This window comes from Alexandromys fortis, unplaced genomic scaffold, assembly GCF_014885135.2.
Source record: "Alexandromys fortis isolate MF-2015 unplaced genomic scaffold, M_Fortis_MF-2015_v1.1 scaffold_99, whole genome shotgun sequence".
In the NCBI taxonomy this organism is placed as follows: Eukaryota; Metazoa; Chordata; class Mammalia; order Rodentia; family Cricetidae; genus Alexandromys; species Alexandromys fortis.
Window position 1 is genome coordinate 995,245 of NW_026067982.1, and position 9,803 is coordinate 1,005,047.

Here is a 9,803-nt window from a genome sequence, read left to right on the forward strand (position 1 = left end):
AAATTAAACATAGATTCCCCAAAGGAGCTGGTACTGTCTGTTTGTAAGAATGTCTAGTCTTGATTCCAGAAATGCCTGTGAGAGGAAAAGTGGGAAGGTAGGGCAGAGGGACAAGAGTGCAGCACACACGCGTTTGTGGACTGCAGTGCGTTTGGTATCCATGTACAAGGTCACACTACTGCCATGAGGCAGGGACTCTGCAGAATAAACAGCAACTCCCCATGAACTTACTATTTTATAACGTCAGGAAGAAAAGTCGCACATTTACAATCACTGAGCCTTGTGCTGTGAAGTTGTTTTATTTATCAATGACAGATCAGTTATAATCAACTTGGGTACAATTCCAAAATAGAACTCTTGTTGGATTCTGGCCATAAAATTCTGTTCAAGGTTGTTAAGATCTTATAAAATAAGAAAGTTTCCCTAATAGTTTAGAAAAAATACTAATTGCTAATAAATTGATTTCATACTCAAAGTAGTAGTCTGTAACATTTTGAAAGATGAAACATTACCCTTTTAAAATCCCTAATGTTATCAGTTATCTCAGTGTGCCAGGCTCCAGGGGAGGTGAAGTCCTCACACTGTAACCTGGCCAAATGGCTCTGGGGGTGGACTGAGTGCTAAGGATCTCAAATGCAATGGAACGTGAACACTGAAGGGAGTGGGCACTGACTCAGAAGCAAGTCAGGAGATGTGCAACAAGCAGACATCCTGAGGAGGAGAGGGAGGCTGAACGCTGTATCTAAGAAAGGTGTATACTTGTCTGCCCCACCCAGCTGAAAACCCATTTTCAGAAAAGGACTTCCCCTATGATAGGGAAGAAGCAAGCTGGGCTTTGGTCCTGTATACACAAGCAGGAACATTTTCAAGCATGTAAAATAAACCCAAGTGATATAGTTGGGGTGGACCCCAAACAACTGAATATAGAAAGCAGGAAAGATCAAAACCAAGAGGTTGAACTGGGAATATGAGCCTGACTCTGGTTCTTCAACTCCCTGCCCCATAGGATGCAATGCAGTGCAGAGGCGAGAGAGGCACAAACATCTTCCCAGGGCCCAACAATTTACTCCAGAGAGCAGTCTTCATTTTCCCTCTTAACAGGAAAAGCAGAGTGGAGAGTGAAAATAAAGGCCAAGCTTCCCTTGCACACAAAAACAGGAGAGAAAGGAGGAGAAAGAATAGACTCCTCAATTAAAATTCCAAACCATAGACTCCCCTTAAAACCACAGCCTTGCTCCATCAGAAGTACCTGGGGTTAGTGTAGCTTAGCATTCTGAGCCAGCCACCAGGGCTTCCACCAATAACATTAAGCAGGAGGAGATAATTTTGACCTTGGCTCCAGCTCCCATCTGTCCTGACCTGCAGGAAGCAGCAATTCATGACAGCTTGATGGGAATGTCATCCCCATACTTTCGGAGCAGCTTCTGATGGTTATGGTCCACTGACCACTGCTGGGGCAGGTGCTTAGGCTGCATGGAGTCCAGGAAGTGCTGACGCCAGCGGCTCTCCAGCTGCATGAGGGAGCGCAGCCCACCCTCAGTGTGACGCTGCACCACCTTCAGTCCATGAGGAATGTAGCTTTCATTGTATATCCTGTCAAAACATGAAGTTGCAGAGGGCCTGAGCTAAACAAGCATTGGGCAGTCGCACTGGCAGATAAGAGAAAGACGAACCCCAAAGGACATAGTGTTTTAATGTTTTTAAATATCTTTTTTCTCACCTCTTAATACTTAGCATATAAGGCACACACTGAAGGCATTTCGGGTTTTGAATTACACTGACAGGAAGGCCTCACACAAGCAACCCGATAGGGAAACCTGGCTGGCGATGGGTGAGGAATATTGATCTTGTATTTGCTGGACCAAGGCTACTCAGGGAATAGCTTACTTCTCTGTAAGGCATTGATGATTTATTCTAAGCCATACTCAGTATTAAAATAAGGTGTTAAATCAGTCTATATAACCTGGTTTCTCAGAACACTTCCAAACCTGGATTAAAATTCAAGGTGGTCTACTTCTTTAGTGCTTTCTTCCTCACCAAAAAAACAGACCACATTGGCACGAGTGTTTCAGTCACAGGGAGATGCTCCTCTGGCTGCTCAGCTGTGCCAATGGTGTACTGCAGAAGATGAACCCCTGCCTAGTTCCCAGCTAGACAGGAAATCAGAAAAACTGCTGAAACTATGTGAACAGAGCTTCCGTCCATCTCCTTCAAGGGGGTAAAAACACCTTTCTCAGAAAAGCACCTTGCTCCCAAGCCTCTTTCCTATCAATATCTCTATTTCCAGTCCTTCATCCAAGCCCCCACCAGTTTAGCAACTTTGGACTCTCCCAATGTTTGCAGCTGTTTTATTATTTGCCTCATCAGCTTCCCACTTCTTTTTTCTATTTTGCTTGCTTACTTGTTTGTTTGTTTGTTTTTTGAGATGTGGTGTCTCTGTGTAGTCTGGATGTCCTGGATGCCCTGGAGTTCAATATGTAAACCAGGCTGGCCTTGAACTCACACAGATTCCCCACCACCACCACCACCCTCGGCCTCTGAGTACTACCAAGCCCAGCCCCATACATTTTTAAATCTGTCTTCAAACAGCCTGTTCTCAATCTCAATCTATCATCTGACTCAATGACCTGCTTATTAGAAAAGTCTAATAAGTCTAATAAGAGTCTTCTTAGAAAAGGCATGGTGGTGCACGTCTTGAATCCCAGGACTTGGGAGGCAAAGGCAGGAATATCTTTTTGAGTTTAAGGCCAGAGTGAGTTCCAGGACACCAGGAGAGCCAGAGCTACCCAAAGAAACCCTGTTCTGAGGGGAGCGGGGGACAAAAAACAAAACAAAACCTCTGAACAATAAAAAAATAAATAAACTGGGCAGCAGGGACAGACACCTTTAATCCCAGCACTTGGGAGGCAGAGGTAGTTGGATCTCCAGAACAACCAGGACTGTTACACAGAGAAACCCTGTCTTGAAAAACCAAAATCAAATATGTGTGTGTGTGTGTGTGTGTGTGTGTTATATGGTATAAGTAAGAAGTCATTAAGTATGTATGAGGAATAAAAGGCAACTGATGTAGTTTCTGAGTGTGGTGCAGCAGGCTTCAGTGAATCTCTAATATTTGTTCAGGAAATCTCTGAGTTGTGGAAGATCAGTAGTATAAGTGAAATAATACTTTCTGAATAAAGAAATATTTGCTACTATAAAGTTTTTACATTTTTTATTATTGAAAACAAAATACTGTAGGCAATCAGCCTCATTATCAGTTTTATAGACCTCTAATCCTATAGAAAATAATAATTGCATAGTAACCCACACTGCTTCCTGTTGGAGCCATGTACACGTTCATGCCTCGGGATTAGAAACTTCTTGTTTAGAAACACTAAGTTATGCTGTGCTAATTCAACTATGTACTCATAGGGAAGGAGAGGAGAAGAGAAAGGAAGGAAGAAAAAAAGATTAAACAGGACAGCAGTTTGCTCAAAATTCCATCCAGTGGGTCCAGACACTACATGCAGTAAGACATTAAGAAATGTGAACGAATGCACTAGCTGAGAATCTCCTGGGTCTAGGTATGAAGTGAGAGACACAAAATCACATATACTCTACTTCATGGCAATTCAGAGATCTCAGGGTATTCACTGGCTATTACTTTCATCTTATGTGCTGACTTTAGATTTACCTCTACAGAAGAATATGCAAGACCCAACTACACTTGACCTTATAGAGTCAACAACAGATACCTCACAATTGGCAATCTCTCAAAAAAGAGTCAGATCTTATTTAAATATGTGTGTGTGTGTGTGTGTGCACGCATGTGCACCATGGAACATGAGTGGAGGTCAGAGGACAACTTTTGGGAATTGGTTCCCTCAATCCACATACAGGTCCTAGGGATCCGAGTAAAGCTGTCAGGGTTGGCAGCAAGCACCTTAACCTTCTGAGCCATATCAGCATCTCTTATGAAAAGGAAATTCTCAGATTGTTTGATTCTACCCTATGGTATCTTAAACAAATGGATACTAGATGAATAAGCATGTGGCTAAGCAATGGAATCGTGACGAGCATTTTCATGAAGGCTGCTGTCCTGGGTCATCCCTTATCCTTTCTCTGAACAGAACAATAAGGTGAACAGTAAGCTGTACCTGGTCTTCAGGCTGGCAGCCTTTTGAAGCATCTCCTCCGTAACAACATCTGTGTTATAAAACTTCCTGAGTGTGTGCAGCAGCTCTTCTTTCCGATGCGCAGGCAGGCTCTCGGCATTGAGCAGAGCTCTGGCTCCGGAACGCACCTGCCTAAGCTCTAGATCTTCCAGCAGGCCTAAGCTGTCCTCTGAGCCAATGGGAGCCTGGAACTCCTTGGCCAGCTGTTGCTTCAGATGGTTGTCATAGTAGTTGGAGATGGCATGGCAGGAGGTGCAGAGTAACAGCACATCATGGGAGTTGTGGTCCTTCATCTCAATGGGGAAATGCTTGCGATACTCATGTGGGATGATGTTCTTCCTGGAACAAGCCCACCGCAGAGCAGTGCTCATTAGCTTACGCTACAGAGACATACGGAGCCAGCAGGTGAGCAGGTGAGCCACTCAGGGCCTGACCTGGGCCTGCACATGACGGGGAAGACTTCTTTTTTTTTTTTTTGGTTTTTCGAGACAGGGTTTTGCTGTGGCTTTGGAGCCTGTCCTGGAACTAGCTCTGTAGACCAGGCTGGTCTCGAACTCATAGAGATCTGCCTGCCTCTGCCTCCCGAGTGCTGGGATTAAAGGCGTGCGCCACAGGAAGGCAGTACTACCTTTGTCACTCTCAGGCCCACCTGCCTGCCTTATCTATCTCTGCTTTCAGAGTCCTCTCTCCTTGAAGTAAGGACAGACTCCCTGATGTCAGGCTTCAGTGGCAGAGGCTAGTAACAACCACTGCGGTCCTAGAAAGGAGAGTCTAAGAGAAATGAAATATTATCATAACTTTTGATAACTTACAATAACTCTCAAAAAGTCTGCTGGGCTGGGCAAAACAACTTCCTTTATCTGAGGACTCCCTCACTCTGACATAAGTTCCTGGCTCACCAAGATCTGCCATCATTTTCTAAGTAGAATAAAGTTCTCAGGAAAAAACTCTCAGTGGCAACAGTTGTCCCACTTTGCAGAGAAAGGAATGAGCAAAGTGAATTACTAAAGGATAGCATGATGGCACATGCCCTTAATTCCAGCACTTGGAAGGCTACATCAGGAGGACAACCACATTCAAGGCTATATAAAAATATTCTGTCTCAGTCAGGTGATGGTGGCACTCAGGAGGCAGAGGCAGGTAGATCTTTGAGTTCAAGGCCAGCCTTGTCTGCAGAAGGAATTCGAGGACAGCCAGGGCTACACAGAGAAGTCCTGTCACAGAGAGAGTGGGGGAGGGGAGAAAGAAAGAAAGAAAGAAAGAAAGAAAGGAAGGAAGGAAGGAAGGAAGGAAGGAAGGAAGGAAGGAAGGAAGAAAGAGAGAGAGAAATATTTTGTTTCAAAGTGAGGAAAAAGTGATGACTGAAATAGATTAAGGTGAAAAAAAGAAACAACAACAACAAAACATACCAGGAAAGGTAAGAAGAAGAGAGGGAATGGGGGAGCAAGGAGGGAGGGAAGTTGGAGGAAAGAAAAAGAAGAGAATTACTGCACAGGGACCACAGAGAAAGCCCAAGCACAGGTACTTGAGACCAGTGGTCAGCTTCATGCTCATTATGGAACCCTAATATGAAAGAACAGTCTTGGGAAACTCTATAAACAAAACTAAGGCTCAGAAACTTGAGAGCTTCAGGCAGGGATACAGGGATACTTCAAGGTCTCCCTTAAAGGGACAGAGGTCATTAGAAATGGCCAGGCAGAATGATGAAACTGTTAGGAAAGCTGGGACATTTGTAGAGCTAAGTCTCTCTGTGTGGTGGTTTGAAAGAAAATGGCCCCCAAAGGGATACTACAAATAGGTAGTACCCCTATGAGAAGGTGTGGTCCTATTGGAGGAAGTATGTCACTGTGGGGGTGGGCCTTGAGTTATCCCATGCTCAGGCTACACCCAGTGAGACAGTTTACTTCCAGTTGCCTACAAGGCAAGATTTAGGAGGTTAGGCTACTTCTCCAGCACCATGCCTGCCTGAGCACCACCAAATAGCAACGATGAAAATAATGTACTAAAACCTCTGAAAATGTAAGCCACCCCAATTAAATGTTTTCCTTTATAAGACACTGCATGTGATTCCCCAGGCAATTCCATGGGTTAATTAGTCTAACACTATACTCACCGGATGTAGGTATCTGTCTTGCCACATACAACACACAGGTTCTCTTTAATCAACAAGTAATAATCCGCTGGGGATTCAGGTCTTCCTGCAGGTTCAAATTGTAGCCTGACCACAAAAGGTTCTTTACTCACCAGCTCTTAGGAAAAAGAAAACACATCAGTGCTGGGCTGTCCCCACCTCTGCTACCAGGAAGCATTCTTTAACTGTTATTTGTTATGTGCTAACGGAGAACTCCGGGTTATGACTCCCTAGTCCCACACATCTCCATTCACTCTCTTCCACACCCCACTCACGTCAAGACTCTAGTTATAAATAAATATGGCAGATGAGTCTCATACCTCCAATGCCTTTGTCCAGGTACCACTGAGCTTTTCTCCGGTCACAGGTGCAAAGGGGCTGTCCATCAGGGGCTTGAAGAAAGCAGTTATCATAGAGAGGGGATTTTCTGCAGGGAAAAGAAATCTTGCACTGAAAGCTGTTGGTCATGTTACCCAAGACCTTCCCACACTCACTTCTGAGTGACTCAAACTATTCTCAACACCATAATAAAACACGCCACATATAGGAAAACAAACAGGCGGGAAGCCACAGTCAATCCTCAATAGGCAATGGCTAGGGAGCAGAGCTACAAATGAACTCTTAATGCCTCTGGTTTTACACTTATGGACTGAGACACTGGGAAGTGATTTGGGAGTTGTTCACAGAGCTCTGCTGTGAATGAAAACAGGAACAGAGCACCAATAAACTGCCAAATCACTGAATTAAACAGTAAATTAAAACTGTAAAAGTTCAAGATAAAGTAATGAGGGCCATGTGGGTTGATTTCTGGCTCACATGCAACGCTTCCTTCAATTTAATCTTCTAATTCCTAAAGGTGTCATGCTCTAGGGATGCACTTTTGTTCAAAATCACTTACAACTCATCCTCCTCAAGAGGGTCAGTCATACAGGAGATTCTCACTAGCTACACAATACAGTCGGTGTGGGCTGGAAACACGCTAAATGAACAAGAAACCTGAAGCATTTCTCCTGGTAAGGATGAGGACTTTATATTATTCATGTTCATAGCATTCTTAAACAACGGATAACAATTATATCCCCTTCAACTATTTCATTATCACTGTTTATTCTGGGGAGAGGTGCACACATTGTGCACTAGGAGATTAGTGGACAACTTTGCGAGTTAGTTCTCTCCTTCTCATGTGGGTCCTAAAGACTGAACTCAGGTCATTAGGGTGGGCAGCAAGTGTCTATACCCGGCAGCCATATCTATAGCTCTATACCTCTTTTACAGGTAAAGTTACAGGCCTAAGGTTGCACCAAGGTCAGTGACAAAGCGGAGGTAAATTCTCTTCATTTCTATTTCAATTGACAAAGTTAAAAAAAAAGTGAAAGAAGGGGAAAGAAAAAATACACAAATGAAGAGAAGTATAGTCCAAACGTCACTAAAATCAGGGAAAGGTCCAGTAACCCTGGAGAGCCTCTGCTGCCCGACTCAGGGTAAAGCTCTTCATCAGCAGGGAACATATGTATTACCTGGCAGAATAGCCCACCCCCAGGGGCTTTCTTTTGTGTTTCCTGGGGTCTCTCCCTTGGTTGTTGCCTGATACCATTCCGTCAGGCTTAGCCTTCCTATTTCTTGGCTTCTGTTGAGATTCCAGTGCTTCCGCATTAATCTCTTCACACAGTCGTCCAAGTCCCTTGCTTCGGAATGGGATGTCTACCATAGCCCTGCATTTTTCCAAGACTTTCCGCCAGCTGATTTGGTCATTGTCTTCCTCCTCATAGGGATTTCTAGAGAAAGGGTATCCAACAAGATGGAGAAAGAGAGCCACTGAAATCTGTGCATCCCTGGCAGCATAAGTTACCTAAAGAGAAAAGCCAGAGGTCAGCAGGATGTGGAAGACAAGTGGAGAGAACCCTCACAGTCAGTCACAAGTGCCTTGGAAACACCACTCAGGGTAGCACTTGCTCAGTATAAACCCCTCGATTCACCCCCAATTTTCTCTCAGGTATTTTGCCTTTAATCCCAGCACTTGGGAAACTGAGTCAGGAGGACTGCCTCGGGGTTAAGGCTGTGTGAGCTACAATGTGAGGCTCTATCTCTAATACAGAACCAAACAAAACTAAAAGTCTACTATGGCAGTTGAATAGATAGTTCAGTAGGTAAAGTGCTTGCCTTTACATGAAGGTATGCGTATGATTCCAGAAATCACATAAAAGCTTGGTATGGTGACATTTGCCTGTAATCCCAGAATTGGAAAAACAGACATGGACAAATTCCTGGATCTCCTAAACCTGTCTAGGATTAGTGGTATGCCCATCTTTGTCCTTTTTGAGACAGAATCTAGCTATATAGGTTGGAATGGCCTGAAGTTAGAGACACTCCTGACTTGAGTTCCCAAAAAGAATATACGAGATATGTGTTATCATGCCTGGCATTTAAACAGGTAAATTTTATTATACAGAAATTGATCTTAATAAAACCATTTTTCACTTGCCACCACTAAAAAGAAAAAAAAAGCCAAATTTGGTGACACATATCTTTAATCCCAGCAGAGACAAGCAGATCTCTGTCAGTTTGAGACTAGCCTGGTCTACATACATTTCCAGGTCAGCTAGAACTACACAGTAAGACCTTGTCTGGAATATCAGCCAGTGTATCTCTCCAGCCCTCATGATTTAAACTATTATTTAAACTTATTATTTTGAGGCAGGAAGAGGTAGTTTCTTGGCCCTGTTGTAAGGATAAGTTGATATGTAATTTATTTATTTATTTATTTATTTATTTATTTATTTATTTATTTTTGAGACAGGATTTCTCTGTGTAGTCTTGGCTATCTTGGAACTTGTTCTCTAGACTAGACTGGCCTCTAACTCACAGAGATCCACCTGCTTCTGCCTCCCAAGTGCTGGGATTAAAGCTATCCAGCTTTATTTACTTATTTTTATTTTATTTTATCTTATGAGTATTTGCTCGAATGTGTGTATGTGTGACTGGTGTCTGTGGAGTTACTGCAGCCTAGAATAGAGTTATAGGTGGTTGTGAGTCACTATGTTTAGAGCTGGGAATAGAACCTGGGTCCTCTGGAAGAGCAGCAGTACTCTTAACTACTGAGCCGTCTCTCCATCCCCCATTCTCTGAAATCTTAACCGTTATGCTTACAGTTAGAAAAAACAGCATTGTTAAATACTTTGCTACATTTGTTTATATGTATGTATAACATGTGCCACTGTGTGTGTGTGTGTGTGTGTGTAGAGGTCAGAGGACAACTTGCTGGAGTCAATTCTCTCCTTCTATCCAATGGATCCCAGGGGTTGAACTAAAGTTTTCAGGCTTAGCAAGCACTGTTATACACTGAGCCATGTTGCTGTCCCCAGCTAAGAATTATTAACTCTCAAAAAAGAAGAATTATTAACTAAAAATAACTTTGAAAAAGTCTCAGTTTCCATAGCAAAGAGAATCATAAATTTGGCCTCATATATGGTTACAATTAACTTTCCCCACTAACTTTTTTTTTTTTTTTTTTTTTTTTT

At 43.2% G+C, this 9,803-nt stretch overlaps 1 protein-coding gene across 2 annotated transcripts in view; it reads right to left on the reverse strand.

The window, feature by feature from the left end:
- Positions 1–280: 280 nt before the first annotated feature.
- Exd2 (exonuclease 3'-5' domain containing 2) overlaps positions 281–9,803 on the reverse strand; it is a 37,582-nt gene continuing 28,059 nt past the window's right edge. For both annotated transcript variants that reach the window (XM_050158639.1, XM_050158640.1), the window contains exons 5-9: positions 7,803–8,134; positions 6,606–6,712; positions 6,268–6,403; positions 4,137–4,493; positions 281–1,593 (exon numbers count right to left, since the gene is read on the reverse strand). In XM_050158639.1, coding sequence (XP_050014596.1) covers positions 1,377–1,593; positions 4,137–4,493; positions 6,268–6,403; positions 6,606–6,712; positions 7,803–8,134 — 1,149 coding nt within the window. In that variant the 3' untranslated portion in view covers positions 281–1,376. The remainder of the gene's footprint in view (positions 1,594–4,136; positions 4,494–6,267; positions 6,404–6,605; positions 6,713–7,802; positions 8,135–9,803) is intronic.